The sequence below is a fragment of the Phodopus roborovskii genome, unplaced genomic scaffold (assembly GCF_943737965.1).
Source record: "Phodopus roborovskii unplaced genomic scaffold, PHOROB, whole genome shotgun sequence".
Classification (NCBI taxonomy): Eukaryota; Metazoa; Chordata; class Mammalia; order Rodentia; family Cricetidae; genus Phodopus; species Phodopus roborovskii.
The window spans coordinates 255489-275560 of record NW_026126605.1 but is presented as its reverse complement, the minus strand read 5'-3'; the positions used below and the strand labels follow the sequence as shown (position 1 = coordinate 275560).

The following is a 20072-nucleotide window of genomic DNA, read 5'->3' as shown; positions in this document are numbered from 1 at the left end:
ATAACTATTGGATCATATAACAGTTCCATGTTGAATTTTCAAGGCATCTCCATGTTGTACACACCCTAGTTTAAATCACCATCACCTGTTAAATTATGTCCAAAATCTTAACAGCCTTTTTTCTTTCCATCTTTTACCATCCAATCCTCATTAATCAAACTCCCCATCTATTCTCAACATACCACTCTTTTAACCTGTCAACAGCCCACACAGCCTGTGGTGTCAGCAAGCAGCACAATCCAGCAACCAAGGTCTGACACAAAGCATGCAGCTGCTACAACACATCTTCTCACAAAAACCAACCACCAACACCCAGCAAAACCTTGCCCTAGCAATTCTGCTCCAATACGTTCCTCTGGAGCATAAAGCCTTAGAAACAGAGTCCCCTTCCTTTTGTAATGAGGAAAGAACTTGCTTGATATTACAAAAGATTTGTGTTTCTAATTGTACAGGTTTTCTCCACAGAATAGCTACTCTTAGCATAACAGGCAGGTGTGTGTCAGCCACCCTTGCAGTGTCCTTGATAACTGAGTATGAAAGAAGCAAACAAAGGGCAGGGCGCTAGCTACCAAGACTCAGGCATGGACCACTGTCTCTATTTCAAGAATCTTTTTCTTCTACCAATCTCCAAGAACCTGCACAGAATCACTCATAACAGGAATGTGTCCTAAACTCAAGGATATCTATGACAGTTAACACTGTCGACTGGATAAGATCTAGAATAATCCACAGAACATGACTCTTTCTCATCACATCTGTAAGGGAATCTCTGAGATGGTTTAGATGCTGAGCAGGCCTGTAAGCGACATTCTTGAGTAGGTTAACTGAACTGAGAAGACAGACCCAACTGTGGGTGCCATCCTTCCATGGTCTTGGGTTCCCAAACGCATAAACAGGAGAAAGCTGGCTTGAGTACAAGCATGCATCCTTCTATTTCTTGACTGTGGAGATCACATGACCAGGTGCTTCAAGCTCTGGCTGCCTTGACTTTCTTACCATTATGGACTGTATCTTAAACTGTGAACCAGAATAAAGCCACCATTCTGTCTTAGAATTGAGCTGAAGGCACAGTCTCTCTGACACTGTATTCTCTAGTGTCCTTCCTATAGGAAATGACTCAAGAACTACTGACTGAAGTCCACTAGTTACATGTGTGGCTTGAAAGCATTAAAGCCAGCTGAGATAGGCAGGGCAGCCAAATGCAAGTGTCCTCAAACTCATCACTGATATGTAAGTAATGGAAACTTTTGACTCCCATGAGTTAGAAAAGAGCCTTGGATACAAGGCAGAAGTTAGCTCCTGCTTTCTGGAAGTCTCATGTCCTTCCTTCCCCATGCAGAGAAAAGCATCTGAAAATGTCCGGCTTAGTCTTGATGCTGCCATCTGTCCCCACCTCACAGCAGCCATGGCAGCAAAGTACTGCTCAATTCCAGGGAACCAGCATTTCACCCTCATTACCCCTTCTGTTAATGTTCTAGAAACCTGAGACCATGTCCTAGCCACGGTGGTCTTTTGAACACCTTCCTTTCTTTATCATCTGTTTGTTTGGTTCTCTGATGCTCAAGTGGCAACATCATAATGAGAGACAGAAAAGCTAACTCTGCTGCTTGCCATGGAAGCCACACAAAATGACTGGACCACATGAACACAGAGTTCCCATGTAAACTGCCATGATGAGAAAGGAGTATGCCTTAAAGTCCATCACTGTTCCCAGGCACTAACTGCACTTCTTAATCATCAGTAGCACCACGTTTGGTCAGGAGCACTCAACATGCACAATTACCATAACAATGGAGGACATGACACACAGGCAACAGCCTCCTTCACTCATAAAGGAAGATGAAGAAGTGGGTGTTGCTGATATTGTTCAAGCTGAGACACCAATAAGGCCTGGCTTTGGAGCCCATGGTCATCCACTGCACTAAGAAAATGAAGGATACTTAAATAAAACATCACAAACTTACCAGACTTTGGTGTAAACACACAAAACCAAGTCAGCTAACCTGTAGCAAGAAACTTTACCATAGAATTCCACCAAGTTTACAAGTCTTCTGTCTAAACACACACACAGCATGACTTGAAAATATGCTACTGTCATTTTCTTGTCTCTGCAATATCCAACCCCAACTATAGCCAGAAGCTAGGTCACTCACATAATTACCAGACAAAATTTGCACTTATTGCAAGGATTTAAGGGCTAAGGAGGAAGAGTGTGAACAAAACCACAGATAAACAAAAGACCAAAGAAAGGTGGAGAATCTTGGCTGAAAAAAGAAGCCATTGAACAAGAGAAGAATTAATAGCATCAACTTCAACTTCATGGACATGAGGAAAGCAGAGACATGGACCGTTCCATATTTTTGCAAGTATTTACCCATACTAAATAGTTTAATTCAATTATTCATTTAAAGATAATATATCTTCAGAGTGAGTTTTCTAAAAATGAGTAAGCCAACTAATTGAGGGAATGAATATTCAGCCCTAAGCAGCATGGCTGCAGTATTTCCATCTTGCATTTGCTTTTCTGCAGACACCGCATTCCTCTTCAGCTCCCTCCCACATGAGACTGTCCTCTACTTCCACCCACACTCACCTCACGCCCAGACTGACTAAAAAGAGACAGCAAGTTAGCGAAGCCAGTTTACTTGTGTAAGTTTTCTGAGGACAGCTCTCCTTTATTTTCTTCATTCCACTTGGAATTTGCCCTTGGTGACTTAAGATTAATGTGCAATCATGGTAAAATATGCTGCCACTTCATGTGGGTACCTTCCCACCCAAACCCATCTTCAGAGATTAATAGTGAAACTGTACATTATCTTCAGCCACAGCTCATCATCAGCCCCCAAAAGCCAAAGCACTCACTGTATGGAACAGCACAATCTTCAGCCAGTGTCAGGAAAATTCTCCAGAAATATAAAACTATGCTGTTCAAAGGAAGAAAAATTGCTTTACATGTGACAAATCAAGGTCTGTCATGACTTATCTACCCCATGAATTCACAGCCTGTTACAATGCTGAATTTAATAACTGACAGCTTGCCGAGACCAACATTTTAATGCCATGCTCTAAAAAATTAAAGTGAATATTCAAATTATGCACATATGGAAGACTTTTAAGAGAAACTTCATAAACAAAAAATTACATACAAATTTAGTTTTAACATAGACTATTTAAAAAACAGTAACTAAGATTTTTTTTTAAGCAAAAGAATTACTGTTTTTGCTTACAATACCATACGTATACCTCAAAATTGTGTTCTGCAGACCCATCAAGAAAAAAAAAAATCAAAAGAAACCCCAACAAACTGCGCATGTCTCCTTTCTAGGAAGAGGAGTTATTTATTTGAGGAAATTATATAATCATACTTCCCGCTCTGAAACCACTATTCTCCATATGCAATATGATCCCTCTTTCTCTGTGTTCTACATTACCCATAATCCAGAAAGAAAGATGTTGGCACAGGAACCTAACAGGGTGAAATTCCTATAGATGTTACATTGAAATATTAATTCTACCCACATATAGAAACCCTTCCAATAATTTTATAGCCTGCAATCTGTCAATTTGCCAGTCTGGCATGTCAGCCCTATCTCTTGAATGTCCACACTAAAGAGATTGCTTATAGAAGGCTGACTACATGCACAAGGCTGACAGAAATAAGAAACCCACAAAGAATAAGGAAGAGATTTTCTCCACTCAAAGTAAATAGATTTTCAGAAACAAAGTAAATACAGGAAATGTAATTAGCAAAGCCAGGGCATGAGCAACAGAAGAGAGGCACTAATGTCTTGGGATAAAAACAACTTGGAAAAGGAGAAGATGGAGGCCAGTACAGTGTCTCCTAAAGCTAGCTCTTTCCTTCTCCACAAAGCAGGTGTGCAAAATCGCATAAATCCTTCATAGACGCTAAGGGGCCTTCCAAAGCACCAATCTGTGCCTACAGGAGCTTATACCTCACAGCTTTCTGTCACTTGGAGGCAAGGTAAATCCTTCCAAAGGGGCCTGAGTGCCTGCTCTCCCACACTCCTCCCCTGCCTTTTCAGGCTCACCTGGCGGCTGGCATCACCTTCATTCATACACCAACACCTTCACTCTCATTCCTGGGCCAAAGCCCTCCCTTCTGAGCTGGTCAGTGGGACCCGGCAACTCCTCTTCCCTTGTAAATGCAGGCAGTCTCTTGCCTCCTGGCCATGAGGGCCACTTGAGACTTTCAAGTGTTGGCAGAAGAACCTGGAGTTTGCTTCTGAGCAATGCTGAGAGTTAAGAACGTGGGATTATTGAAGTCGATGCTGCATGCTTTTCACATTGTGAAATAAGCAAGAGCCAAGCAAAATGCTATAGTTTAGACCTTGACTGGCTTCCAGAGGCCCGTGTACTGGAAGCAAGGAGACTAGGAAGCAAGGCTTGGCAAAGGGGCCTTAGGTCACTTCCAGTATGGCCTGGAAGAGGGCTATGGAAATCCAGCAGGTCTTCCTTTTCTTTTCTCTTTGGCCACATGTTGAGTGGCTTTACTTCACTACATAGGCCTGGTGTGCTGTGCTGCTGCCTCACCACAGGTCCAAAGCAACTAGAGCAACTGATCATGGGCTGGTTCCTTCAAAACTGAGAGCCAAAATACATCCTTTTTTAAAATCTCTTTTTAGAAGTCAGGCCATCCAGGCAACCATGACTCAGAATACTTCAGAGAAGCAAAGGAGGATGCTAAGCCATCATCTTTTTCCAGACGTGAGGGCAGAGCAGCACTCCATCCCGAGAGCCATACCACAGCTGCACAGTAAAGATAAACGATGAGAGCTACCACAAGATTCTAAGGAAAGTAGGTGTCACTTAAGACAGACACCACGGGTAGGGGAACCAAGCAAAGCTTGGGATATGAATGAACAAGAACTAGATAAATGCTCCTGAGTCCCCTGGGGCTCTTGTCTACAGAGCACCCGACACTAGTCTCTTGGCTGAACACACTGAAATTCAGCCACATTTAGAAATTTTGTGATGGGGGGAGACTTTCCTCTATATCCATATTCAGTCACCTAAAATCTCCAAAGCTCCATATACCCCACGAGTAGGTTCCACACACCACTCCCATGGCTACTCTTATCCCGATAGCCAAACAGAATCCCCCTCTAATCACACGGCTGTTCTACAGGAGTCCAGTCCCACTATCTAGAGAACCAACAACAATCCATCACAGAACTGGGTTGGGCCCAGGAATCTACAGTCACAAAGAGCACCAGGGAATCCTAGAATACATCCTCAGGTCTGGGTGGCTCTTATCATCTTTACTGTCCAGACAAACTCCTTGCAGAAACCTTGGTGATAACCAAGCACTAACTGACCCTCAGGAAGGACTCAAGGCTCTACATACCTTCAGATTGTTCAATAAATAGTGTTTAGCAGCCTGGCTTCCAACTGGCACTAGGGATATACTGTAATGGGTTATCAGTTACTAAGAACACTGCTGTTTTCCTCAGAACTTTTCTGCTTTATCTGGTTTTAAGTTGGATTTAAAAAAAAAAAAAAAAAAAAATCCTCAAGTGGCAGACAATGGCGATACTGAAGGTAACAACGGTAAATTCTATTTCCCCAACACAAGCAATGTTTTTACTAGGAAAATGCTACACAAACTTTGTTACTGAACATATAACCATGTGGAAAGCTTTTAAAACAGCCGGTCCCAGCTCATGCCATTAGCAGTGAAGTCAGACTACGTACAAGAGCCCTGATCAGTATTTTTAAAGGTTCAATATGATGAATATACAGCAGAAGTTGGCAACAAGTGTTCGATGAAATTCTTCAACTTGGTACACATAAGTCACAAATTTCTCATGGTGTAACTGAATGAATGAAGGGATCGGCCTCCCACACATAATTTTATGAGCAAAGTATGTGTGGTTTGATTGATTCTGACATGGTAGCAAAAATCCTAAACAGTACCAACTCAGCCCAAGATATGCTAGTATCTATGTTATTTACTTTCTGATATATGATTTCTCTAAAATAATGTTACTCCAAAAAATATCACCTTGTCTTGGTGTGATGATGAGTATGGCACAAACCTGATAAAAGAGAGAAGCTCAGCATCCAGAGAGCACAAAGAACCTCAAACCATATGTTAAATAAAGATAGATTCCAGATGACTAGAAACAGCATGTAGAACTCCATCAAAAGAACACTTAACAGTTCCCTACAACAACTAAGGTGACAAAAACCAGGTCAGTTGAAACTGAAGACCCAGGTGAGAATGGTAAGTGACTGCAAAGGGACAGAAGGGAACATGGGAGGAATCAAAGACCTATGGCTATGGCAGTAGTGGCAGTACAACTGAGCAGACTGAAATTCACAACTCTTCATCTCCAAACCCCACCCCAATTGAGCAGCTATGGACAGGTGGCTTCTGGAGAAAGTCAGTCTGCTTTGAGACTCTCTCCCTTTTGGGTTCACCACACTCCAGTGTGATTTCTGTCCTAGTCAGGGTTACTACTGCTTCATGAAATACCACTGATGGGAGATGTCAGTCTGTAAATATGTTTCTCTTACTGGTTAATGAATAAAGCACTGTTGTCCAATAGGAAGGCAAGATAGGCAGTACTAGGAGACAAGGAGGATTCTGGGAGATGTAGTAGAGAGGAGAATCCAGATGTAGGAACTTGAGAGAAGTCCAGACCCTCTCTCCAGTAACATAAGGCCACGTGGAAACACTCAGATTAATAGAAATGGATTGATATTTAAGACAGCACTAGCTGATAAGAAACACTAGTAACTGGCCAACAGCTTTATATCTAATACAGCAGTCTCTGTGTGTTATTTGGGGCTGACACAGCTGTGGGACCAGGCTGGCGGGAAAAGCTGCTCGTATTTAATACCATGGTATTTAATACCATGGCCAAAAGCAAGTTGGGGAGGACGCTTATTGGCTTAAGCTTCGGAATCAATGTCCATCACTGAAGGAAGGTAGAACAGGAACTGAAGCAGGGCAGGAACCTGAAGGCAGGAACTGATACAGAGGCCATGCAAGGTGCTACTAACTATCTTGTTCCTCATGCCTTTCTCAGCCTGATTCCTTATAGAATATGGGACTACCAGCCCAGGGATAGCACCAGTCACATTGGGCTGGACACTCCCCATCAAGCACTAATTAAGAGAATGCCCTACAGGCTAAGCTATGGCCCAATCTTATGGAGGTATTTTCTTAATTGAGGCTCCCTCTTCTCAGATGACTTTAGCTAGTGTCAAGATGACATAAAACTATCCATCACAGTCCCATACCATGAGGATAGGGTAGCACAATCTTGACTCAGTGGATTATTTCAAAGAGATGAGGAAATAAAGTTGGAAATTCAGGGGTGTGGGGTGAATATGATCAAAATATTAAATGCATGTATAAAATAGTCAACGAATTAATAAAGATATTATATTTTAAAAGATTATTGAATTTTACTATTTTCAAAAGTATATATGTATACTAAAGATCAAACCTAGAGCCTTGCACATCCCAGCCTCTTCCACTGAGTAAGATTTAACAGTATCCCACAAAAGTAAGAAAACCATCTTTAAGATATTTGAACAAAATGTGGTAAGAATTAGCTTTCCAACTGCTGATTCTTCCAATGATTTGCATGAGCTGAACTGTATCCCTGTAAAGTTCTAAACATCAGAACCTTGGAATTAAAAAAACAAAATTGGACTCTGGGATAGGGAGTGACACATGCCTTTAATCCCAGCACTTGGGAGGCAGAGGCTGGTGGATCTCTGTGAGTTGGAGGCCAACCTGATCTACAGAGGGAGTTCTCGGACAGGCTCCAAAGCTACACAGAGAAACCAGTCTGGAAAAAAACAACCTCCTCCCCCCCAAAACCAAATGGGACTTTAAGAAGATGATGAGATTATTAGAACTGGGCACACACGCGTGCACACGCACACACACACAGACAGAAAAACACAACACACACACACACATGCACACACCCTGCCATGACCCTGACTTGAATCCATATCTATATACAAAGAGCAAATCTAAATAAACAAAACAAACAGCACGGACATGTATATTCACAGAAAAGGCACAATGAGAATATGCCATCTACAAGCCAAGGGTACAGGCCATAGAAGAAGCTAACTCTGCATCCCCTGCACTTGGCCTTACAGCCTCCTGAATGGTGAGGATGGGTTTGCACTTCAGTTACCTACCCTGTGATATGTTGTGTGATAGTGGATCTAACAAGCAAATGTGATTCCATTTTAATAATGACCTCGTTTTTTAACATAAAGAAGAAATATGTGAAGTTCTCCTACATTTGCATGGGAGGAAAATATAGGTACACATACTATCATAACAAAGGAATAACTGACCCTGCTATCTAGAAAAAGTTTTTACACTGTAACATGTAACTGAGTGCTGCAGTGGTCTCCAGGGTTACATACCTACAGAGCTCCAGAGTTTGTGCTGTATGGTGTGACCCAGTGCTGCAGTGGTCTCCAGGGTTACATGCCTAAAGACCTCCAGGAATGAACCCACTGAGAAAGCTTGACTGTTACCTCGTGTCTCAACAGCACTGATGCATTTCCTGAGAATTGTGAATCCCAACGTATCCAACTGTGCACCTAAAAGAAATAAACAGTTATAAAACATTAAGGGACAAATAGTTACTGTGTCCTTTCCCCCCCCCCCAAAAAAAGAAGAAATCTAAGATATTGGAACTTTTGTTTCACTATTGTAAAACTACTAAAGGCCATGCATTTCCTATGTATGTGACATAACTGGGAAATTTATATATTTATAGCAGAGGCTCCATGATGAAAATCAAGTTGTCCAATTATTATAATTCAACTTGTAATATAAAATGTTTTACATTAATAAATACAGATCATTTTAAACCATAAAAAAAGGGGAAACTACCTAGAAATAATCTCTGTATTTTGCCAAAAATCCTAAGAGTAGTTCAGGTACAGAAAACTCCACATATGAATGAAAACTTTTCAATGTGAGTCTGTGTTGTTTAACACAGGAAGGAAAATCTTAGGGAAATTTTCTGTTAAATGCTTTCTGGGCAGTATTTTTGATACTTTTCACTATGCAACAAGGCTTTTTAATGATTTTATTATTTTAAAAATTTGAATTTAAATAGACAATTCATGTGATAGAACAGGTCAATTTGAAAATGCAATTTTATACTACTTCTAATACAAATGTTTGCTTAAGACTAGACTGGCATACATTTGTAAATCTTGCTTTTGTTTCAAAATGTTAATGAAAGAAAACAGCACCTCCAGCCACTGGTGCCAGCCCTAAGGGCCTATAGCATTAACACTGGCTTCATGGGGATTTACAGCTCTTGTTCAGAAATCTTTGTTCAGAATCCATAACACTAGGCTTAAAGTGAACATTTTTGTTTGTTTGTTTTCCAAGACAGGGTTTATCTTTGTAGCCATAGCTATCCTGTAACTCATTCTGTAGACCTTGAACTCAGATCTGCCTGCTCCTGGGATTAAAGGTTTGCAACACCAACACCTGGCTTTAAAGTGAATTTTATAGTGAAATTGAACAGTAGTTTCAAGAATCCACTACTGATGACAGAAGATAAGTCTACACTTCTTTATGGTAATAAGAAAGGATGGAGACAATGGGTAAAGGCTGGAACAAGGGAAGGGGCTGGAAGAGAGGACATCAGTAAAAAAAGAGGAAGAACACGACCCTTCAGGTGCATCTGTCAACACAAGGGCCAGGCTATAGATCTCTAGTCTTTTATTCAAGAATTAGCACAAATGATCACAATTGTTTTTGAAACTGTGTGCTATGTTACACAGGATTTCCTATGGCTTTGCTAAGTATAGCCTTAATTTCACCAAATCTATCAAGTGTGTTCAAAACAGTGTGGCAGGCCTTATCATTTTTGTTTCATATCAGTATACTCTAAGCACAGAGATGGGCAATGCTTTGTTGTCCCTTGTGCAGATCCTTGTCAAACGGTATGTAAACATCTATCTCAGCATGCTCTTGCTGCTGCTGTTTTCCAAGACTAAGTGTATATGCCCTGTACAGCACACACTCAGACGATGCAAAACTAGAGGCTTTCAAGGGTGACAAGAACATATAGCGGTCAAAAATCAAACCAACTCAAGAGAATAAAGACGGGGACTTAATAAAAGTTCTTGGTCCTGACTGCCTGACAGTAACAAAAACAAGATTGTCAGCACCACCTCCTGCATAGATCCACAGCCAACCCTGCACAGAATCACAGCCTGCAGGATCCACAGCCCTGTACAAATCCACAGCCTGCACAAATCCACAGCCAGCCCTATACAGAACCACTACCCTTATATAACTGCTCACACAAGGAAATCTGCCCAGCATCTAGAGGTTCACCATCAGTCTGGGGCCACTCCTGTCATTTATTACTGTTTCAAAATATCTGAAGTAATTCTCACATTTGCCTTAAGAATTTTCTCTTTTCTCACACTCACTGAGCATGCTCATAGTTTGCTACAGTGTGTAGAACCATTGCAGCATTCAGCTATTCTCAAGCAAATAGAATCCACTATTTCTAACTAGAATGACAAGTGACAGGATGAGGATCCCAAAAGCAGAGGGCCAAGGAGCAGCCCCTTCCAAGACCTCTTGAAGTACAGAAGGCTTCCTATCAAAAACATTCCCAGCATCTACATGACTGTAGGCATAAAAAGGGCTCTGGAGGGGAACTCCACAGTAAAGCTCAAATGGGGCCAGGAGGGCTACTCTATGAACTGCAGCAACAGTTTGGGGTTGGGGACAAACAGGATAAGTGAACACTTACCTCCTTCTGGTCTTGGGATGATGGCTCTATTAAAAGTATGGAACAGCTAGTAAAAGAAAGAAAAACAGTACTTTCAGCAAATCAGTATGAGCCAGTCAATAGGAACATACAAATTTTCTATTTCATAAATTTAATATTGGAGAATGTAGCACATGAAATATACATTTAGTCTCTGTGCCTGCTTTACAGAACAGAGTTCCCACACACCTGGAATTTCATGATAGAAATGCTTTGCTATTCAGGAGTTCTTTGGAACAGCTCTAAATTTATGCTAAACAAGCAACTTAGGAAACCTACATATGTAGCATACAGATGCAACTAGATACTGCTTGTGACAAAAGAATTAACATTGGGCCTCATCCTCTGGCCACCTGGGAATGAGCTTAAACTCTATAAGATCAACAAGTTTTGATGAGCCCACCCCCATGAGTACATCAAATGTTGGGATGACGGCTCTACTACAGGGGCATGGGAGCTCTTCAACACACACCCTCACTTTACAGCTGGCCCTATGGACTGATTCAGCATGCCTGCACTTGAGTTATATGCTCTGTGAAACCCTACGAAGTGTGCGTTTACTCTGGGTACTGTGAGCCAATTACTACACAGAAAGAAGGGAGCCTTAGGAATCCCCCAATTCACACCACAATGTGCTCCAAAGACCAGGACCTGTCACTGGCAGAACTCAGGCAGAGACAGTCATCTAGAAATGCCCAACTTGTACAATCTGCTACCAACACTTCAGACAACAGTGTCAGAGTTGAGGTGAACTGTTAGGACGTCCAGCTGGTGCCCGAACTAGTCAGTGTGGGAAAGCTCCTGTGTATAATCCAATGAAAAGGCAGGAGATGTGCTGTCTGTGGTTAATGAATGCAAAAGTAAATAACACAAACAAGCGCTTCTCTCGGTCTACTTTTGTCTTACAGAGGCATGCCAAAATGGCAAAAATGAGAAGAAAGGCCCTGCAGTCTGTAAGGAACTTATTACAAGTAAACGGGAAACACTCCACCTCACAGACAACCAATAATGTCTAGCTTATCGTTTCCTGACTGTTCCTGGTATTCACAAAAGTAGGAGATAGTCTTTGCCCATAGTTTAAGTAACTACATCTGAGCTAGCATACGGCAGTCATTCGGCTTCTCAGAATCCTAGCACCAACTCACTATTTGCAAGGCACAGAACACCCGTAAGAAATATGCCACACCTTACAGCATCACTGAACAGTCTTTCCTCATCCTTGCTGTTGTCTGTTAGTGACCTGGCTCTTTACAGGGAAGTCAAATTGATTATGAATTCAAGATGAAACCAACTGGGAAGCCCACTTTTCTTACAGGCTCTATGGCATGTGTATGTTCACGCATGCAGTATTTCTGCATGAAAGCCCACTTTCTAAAGTGCTGCATGGAAATGCCCTTCCTCAAAAGGATGAAAGGGTTAGCATAACTACATATCCATACTATCAAAACTCATTTATTTTGGAAAGAGAATCTTTCTCTGTAACCCTGGCTGCCTCAGAACTCTCTATGAAAGCCAGCCTAGCCTTGAACTCAAGAGATCTGCGTGCCTCAGACTTCCAAGTGCTGTGATTAAAGGAATGCCCCACTATGTTTTTAAATTATGTATCTGTGTGACTGTAAAAGCCAAAGACATTCAACTCTCTGGAGCTGGAGTTCCAGGTGGTTATAAGTTGCCAAGCATGGGTTCTGGGATCTGTGCTGGTGAGTGTGGAAGAGTACTTTCTCAACACAGTGAGACCCTGGATTTCATCCTTACATACACACACACACACACACACACACACACACACACACACACACACACACAGGCCAGTCGGGATCTGGTAAGACAACATACAAAACTAATTCTGGGTAATTCTGCAGGGTGACACATTCTCTTAAACAGCATCAAGCTTTAGAACACAGTAGCTAGGCTGTCATTTCCAGACATCTCATGACTGCCATACACACACAATACCAGCCAGCCTCTCACTCCCTGTACTTCCAACAATCTACTTGCAGTTGGGCTCACAGTAACCTAAAGTACCTAAAGTACCCCATGTTAGTCCCTCTAAGAAAGCTCTATTCTGAACCTTCTTTCCTTACTGTATAGAACTCCTCTTCCATTTTCAAATCATCCTTTCTCTTAAATCTTCAAAATCATTTGGCGCTTTGCAGGTTTGCCGGATGGTGACTGCTCCGGCGGCGTATTTAGAATTCCAACACTTTACATGGCATACAGAATGTGCATCTGTGATTTTTTTCCTAAAGTTGTCTTCACTAAACTCAGTACATGATCTGCCAGTTTCTGAGCCCCCAAAGGCAGCAGCACCCAGAAAAGAAAGCAGTCCTGAAACCAAGTGCCAACAGATGGAGTTCAGGTGTTTACAACCTCCAGTCTATTCCTGGAAACAACATCCATACAGAGGCCCAGTCTCTAGAGACCACTGTACTATTAGACACCACTAAATATCAGGGCCATGATGGGTAGCAGTCTCTAATGCTGCCATATACTGACTGCCCCAGCTCCAGACTAATACACACTGCAGGCAATTAATGTACTTGTGACCCAAAAAACTGTCACATAGAAGCTGAGAGCTTTGCTGACTTCATTAAGCCAAAGCCAATCAGAATGACAAAGTCAAGGAAAATGAACGATGTCCCAGTTGCACGTGTACTGCCCTACGATACTCTACTAGAATGCTGTATCTTCCCAGTTTGCAGCAAGGAACTGTTCTCAAATGCTATAAAACAAAAATAACTTGGAAATGAGCCAGATCAACTGCACAGGATTTGAAGTAAATAAAGCTGATAATCTTACAGCTTCTTTTCCACCCAGAGCTTCCAGCCACTGCTTCCTCTCCTCCTCTGAAAACGCCTGCACGGTCAAGGGAATGCCAGGCCTGGAAAACAACAGGAAAACATCAGGTCACTCAGCCCCAACACAACTCCCCTTTTCCATTTGCAGACTCTTCATTACAGGGATTAAGTGTTTCATTAATTTCAACTACAGCAATAAATAAATAAATAAATAAATAAATAAATAAATAAATAAATGAAACATTATGTAAAATTTGCTATCTAGGCAATTTTTACACATATATGATTCACCTCCAGAACACTGGGGGTGAAGTGTTTACTATATAATTCAAACTGGTCTTGAATTCAATATATTCCTGTCCCTGCCACTTGAGTGCTGGAATTACAAGTATATACCATCCTGCTATGCCAGGCCACAAGATTTTTTTGATCATGTCATCCTGTGGCAATTTCCATTTGTACAGTCTGACTCTATAAATGTGGTTTATCTGGGTGCCACAGGAAAAGAAATCACATTCTATTAGTATTTTCTGCCAGGCTTTCTCCAGTCACGCAAGGGTCATCCAAGTCTGAACATGTGCCAAACTCTCCTTCCTTCTTCAGGCTAATACTTCATTGTACGTATATATACAATATACGGATATTAAAAACAATCCAAGCAAGGTTGACACAGTAGACATCCACTAAGGAACAGCAGCCCACACTCATGCAAAAGCTATAGTGACAGCACTGACTCAGCAGCCAGGACTGAAGAAAGGGTCAGCCTTGAGGTTACTGGAGTCAGCTGTACAGCTGGCTGAACCGAGGACACAACTGTTCGCTTATTTAATAATTCATTCCAAATGGATCACAACCTGAGTGCCTACTGTGTACCACACACAACACCCGGGCTCTACTCTTCTGTCACACTGACTTTTGGCAAATACAAAATAATAAAAGAGAAAATTAAAATAAAGAGAACAAACTGTGAAGACATCCATTCTCTACTTCAAGCCCCTCTGACTATCTTCTGTGTACAAACTTGAAACTGTGAAGATCCACAGAGTTCAGGCAAGTGCCTGGGCTTGGACACCTCAGCCTATCCTCATCACTTCCTCAGAAGTAGCCACAGCAGCCTCGTGGGTGGCAGGGGAGTTCAGGGAGGTGGCTTCCACAGCACTGTGAGGCCCTGCTCACATCCCCAGCAAATCAAGAGTAACAGTAAGATACCAGTGTGCTGGTATGAGAAGCAGTCTAAGAGAGCCACAATTGACCACGTGACAGTTAATATCAACGAACAATTTGACAAGGTCTACAGGCATCAATGAGAGGCGCTCTGGGCATGACCGTAAAGGATTATCTTTCTTGGGCTGAATGAGGAACTAAACATTAGCAGCACTCACCTTTAATCCCAGCACTCAGGAGGCAGAGGCAGGAGAATGTCTGGGTTCAAGCCTGGGCTACAGAAGGAGCTCCAGGACAACCAGGGGGGGGGAGAGAGAGAGAGAGACAGAGAGAGAGACAGAGAGAGAGAACAAGCATGCGAGCACAAGCTGAGCAGCACTGTTAATTGTTAAGTGCTTCCTGACTGCAGATGTAGTCAGCTGTTTCAAGTAGTGACCACCACACTTTCCTGTCACAAAGTATAGTACACCAAAACTGTGAGAGAGCAATCCAACACTTTCCACCTCTGTCCTAAGAAACAGACAAGTATATCCCAACCAAGGGTGGGCTTTTCACTTCAATGATGGTGACTCCTAAAGATGCTATTCAAAAAATCCCTGATGGAAATGCCATTGGGCCTCAGGTGACTCCTGACATATGAAAATGTTTACTTTTCAGCATGAAGGTTTCACTCGCTATCTTATTATATTCCTTAATGTTCCCATCTAAACAAACTGGTGTTGATAGGAATCCCCCAAAGCCAAAGAGGTTATTCCCAGGCCTAGCCTTGGAATTTGTGACTTTTTTTCAAGACTATAGCTGAAACATCCCTCACCACCAACAGATGATAGATAGATAGATAGATAGATAGATAGATAGATAGATAGATAGACAGACAGACAGACAAACAGATTTAAATGCTTATCTATTCTTCCTCTGTAACAGCACAACAGGTAAAACTAAATACTGCCCTTTCCTTAACCTATTACAAAGGACAGTAACATCCCAGGAAAAAAGAAGCAATTATGTTTAATCCAAACATTCTTTTGTCATGAACATTTTCTGAGGTTTGCCAACACCTAATGGAAAAAGGCCTTTCCCACCCTGAGTAAAAGATTTCAAGTAGTATCTAGAACAGTGGTTCTCAACGTGTGGGTCATGTCCCCTTTGGAGGTCACATATCAAATACTCTCCATATCAGATATTTTCATTATAATTCATAATAGTAGCAAAATTACAGTTAATGAAGGAGCAACAAAATAATGTTATGCTTGGGGTCACCACAGTATGAGGAACTGTGTTAAAGTGTGGCAGCATTAGGAAGGTGAGGATCACTGATGGAGAATGGTCTCCTTTCATCTCCGCTGCCTCAATCCCACCTGATAACAGGCTGTGTAAACCCAAACATGGAAGCTCAGGGTTTCCCTTCAAAAAGAAAAGGACTCTGTAGTACGAAAGTAACTCGCATTCTCAGGTACCTCAATAATGACAACCTTATTTTGGTGGTTGCTTTACTATTTTTCTGTTCCAATTGATAATACTCAATGACTACGGATTCACACTATTTCCTTTCAAAGTATTCCACCAGATTCCCTCTTAAAATTATTCTTTTATGTTTGCCATGATATCAGTATATAACAATTACTTTGTTCTTTTTACAGACCATGAGGTCACATGCCCCAGCTCAAAAGTTAAGGTGAGGACAATTATCTTACAAGACCTAGTGGCACTTGAGCCATGCTCTCAGGCAAGTGCTCAGGCACTATGTATGGTGATATTTTGTTTATGATCTAACAAATAAGGCTTGCCTGCAGGTCAGAGGGCAGAGCTAGCCTCACTAGATAGCCTTAGAGGCCAGACAGTGGTGGTGCACACCTTTAATCCCAGCACTCAGGAGGCAGAGGAAGGTAGGTCTCTGTGAATTCGAGGCCAGCCTGGGCTACAAGAAATTCATCCAGTCTAAAAGGGAAACAGAGCTCACACAAAGGTGATCCCAGCACTTGGAGTGACACACCTTTAATCCCAACACTAGGGAGAGTGGAGACAGAGAGTCATATGTCTAGGCAGAGAAGAATATAAGGCGGGAGGACACAGGAACTCATGGCAGTCTAGGTAGTCAGTCTGAACATTCAGTATGAGGATTCCTGGAGACAGGATTGAGGTAGAGGTAAAAGCTAGTGGCTGGCTGTTTTGCTTCTCTGATCCTTCAGCAAGGACTGGAGAAAAGCACACCAGGCACCAAGCACACCTGAAACAGACTGTGGATGGAATCAGTGCAGGAAGAACGCCAAAAGAGGAGCTGTTCACCAGACTGGTGTGAAGAGATAGGGATGGCCCCGCAGGACATAGCACATGGCATGCCAACTAGTTACAGAATCAAAGGGCCAATGCAGGAAGGCAGGGGTGGGTGGGGTAAGTGTCTTCCATAGAACAAAGCTACATCTTCTGATAGACCGTGGCCTATGTTGAACCAACAACTACATTAAAGTCTACTTCCACAACCAAAATGGACTGGCATCACCATTTCATGGCATTTGAAATGTCTCTAGCATAAGGAAGACTATGTTTTGTCATTTAAACCCTTATGACAATGGTGGCCTTTCTCCCTTCCTTCCTTTCTTATTTTTTAATTATATTAAACATGTTTTATTAAGGTTTTTATTAGATTTTTTAATTTTAAATGTCTCAAGAGCTACTAGTTATTTTTTTTCTTTTTTTTTCTTTTACATATCAATCCCAGTTTCTTCTCCCTCCCTCCCTCTCTCCCACCCTGTCATGCCCCCCAACCACCTTCCCCTCCCATTCCCCCCCCCTCCACATGTAGGGTGATGCCCTCCAGGAAGGGTCATCTACATCTGTCAAGTCATTTGGAGTAGGGACTAGACCTTATCTCCTGGTCTAGGTTAAGGGAGTATCCCTCCATGGGGGATGTGCCCCCAAAGTCCTTTTGTGCCTTAGACTGCTCAGGCCTTCTGGCTGAGACCCATATTCAGGGGGGCCTGAGTCAGTCCCATGCTGGATTCCCAGCTATCAATCTGGTGGCCGTTAGCTCCTCCTTGTTCAGGTCAGCTGCCTCTATGTGTTTCTACAGCCTGATCTTGTCCTCCCTCTCTGCATCTGGATTCCAGTTCGGCTCAGTGTTTAACTGTGATGTTTGCTTCTGTTTCTAAGAGGTACTAGATGAGGGCTCCATGATGGTGGGTAAGTTAGTCGTTGATCTTATCAGGAAAGGGTATTTATAGTAGCCTTTCCACTGTTGCTCAAATTGCAGCTTTGTTCTGTGTTTTGAAGGTTTTCTGTGACATAATTCTCACCATAACCCTGACTCACTCTAAGTGAATATCTTCAAATTTGTGTAAACGTCACCAAAGTTGATTTTAAAACATGCTGGTCATGCATGTGGAAAAGGTCTGTCTCTGGCAGCCATCACTGCCATTTCTGTGCAACCCCAGGCCTAAGTGTCCCTACTCCACTCTTAATCCTAACAGACTTGTCTGCTCTGGGCATCTGCATACATGGAATTACATGTTGTGTGTTATTTTATCACCGGCTTCTTTTATTCAAACACCTTCAAAGTTTGCTCCAAACATTCCAGCATACACTCAATCTTCCTTCCAGTTAGACACCACTGTCCTCTGTTAGAATGCTCCGTGTTTGCCCACTCGCCAATATATAAACGTACCACCAATTCCTATGTTGGTGATCCTACAAATAATGCTCCCTACTGTGTAATATGGATATACATTTTACTACATTCAGATATATGTGTGTACACCTATAAACTACATGTACATATATAAATACAAATGTAAAATTCCTGAGTCAGGTGGCATTGTAATGCTTTACCTTTGGAAGAGCTGGAAACTGTTTCCCAAAGCAGCTACACCATTCATATGCCCATCTTACGAGTATGAGGCACCCACCATTCCACACACTTGGCAGCACTTACTGTTACCTTATTAATACAGCTGCCCAGTGGCTATCGAGTATTACCTCAATGTGGCTTTAACTGGAATTTCCCTAGTAATTTATCATGTCCAAGAGCTTTTCTAGTGCTTATGTGCACATGGAACATGTATATTTTCCTCGAAAAAACATCTTTTACCCACTTTCAAATGTTACATCGTTAATTACAGAGTTCTAAAAATGCTATAAGCACCATTGAATTTTCTATTTTGATATTTTTAATAGTCTTACATGTTTCCCTCTATCAAAGAAAATATTCAAAGCTTCCTTTTTGTGAATTAGGGGGGAGACAATATATATATCTGCCTAGAAAACAATACAGTAAGATGACCTGCCGATCTCCACCCAGCTCCCCGCTGCTCACTGCCCCCTTAGTTCTTAGTAGCCAGGCATCTAAGCATCAGCACAGGGATTCAACCTCAAGATGTGAATGCAACCTATGAGCCTAGCTGTAACTGTCAGAACACCTGAGAAAATGAGCCAGGCCCAAGGAAACAGTGTCAACCCTGACCTGGCAGCCTATAGATTTCCTAACAAGTAAAAGACAAACACTATTTAAAGCCATGTTAACTCTTTTCCAAAATGAGTAAATCTAACCAAACCTGATCTGAACTAAATACCACAGCTGTAGAGAAGCTCTTGATACCTACACATGATCAAATGTCTGTCCAGCCTCATGGAGACTCACCCACAATGCCACTTCTTCTAACATTCAAAAATACAAAATAGCAAAAACAGATTCTTGGAAAGAAGGCAAAATTTAGTTTAAAAATATACAAGCAACTACAAAATTGCTATTCAAAAGATCCCAATAGGAACTGCACAGAAACCTATTTACAATGCCCACACAACACTCCTAAATGGGCTAAACTTGGTTTCCTTTAAGTAGAATGCCCCAGAAGCAGCTCAGGGCAGAAGAAAGGCTGTTGACTGAAGGGTGTCTCCTCTGCAGAGTAAGTCAATTTCAGCTCATGCAGGAGAATGTGGTGAGTGTCTACCACACACAAGGCGCTGCATCTGGTGCTACCAAGTGAGTCAGGACCCCACTCTCGCAGAAGGCACAGACTAGGGGGGGAGAATAAATGACTGTGATTCCTAGCAGTCTGCTGAGCCTGAAGTCAAGGAATAAACAAAGGCAGGGCCCATCACATTTGAACTTCTAAGTGATACCTTGAGGACTACCTTTCTTCCTAAGATCTGTTTTTAATTATGTGTTTAGGTTGGGGTAGGTACACCGAAGTACAGTGCTTGTAGATGCCAGAAGAGGGTGCTAGATCCCCTGAAGCCAAAGTAGAGAGAGAGACAGTTGGAAGCTGCCTTATTTGGATGCTGGTAATCAAACTAGTCCTCTGCAAGA

At 42.1% G+C, this 20072-nt stretch overlaps 1 protein-coding gene across 5 annotated transcripts in view; it reads right to left on the bottom strand.

Annotated features, from left to right (window-relative positions):
• Arhgap10 (Rho GTPase activating protein 10) overlaps positions 1-20072 on the bottom strand; it is a 242164-nt gene that overhangs the window by 102313 nt on the left and 119779 nt on the right. For all 5 annotated transcript variants that reach the window (XM_051205929.1, XM_051205931.1, XM_051205930.1 and 2 more), the window contains 3 exons: positions 13608-13689; positions 10791-10836; positions 8536-8601 (listed from right to left, as the gene is read on the bottom strand). In XM_051205929.1, the coding sequence (XP_051061886.1) occupies positions 8536-8601; positions 10791-10836; positions 13608-13689 (194 nt within the window). The remainder of the gene's footprint in view (positions 1-8535; positions 8602-10790; positions 10837-13607; positions 13690-20072) is intronic.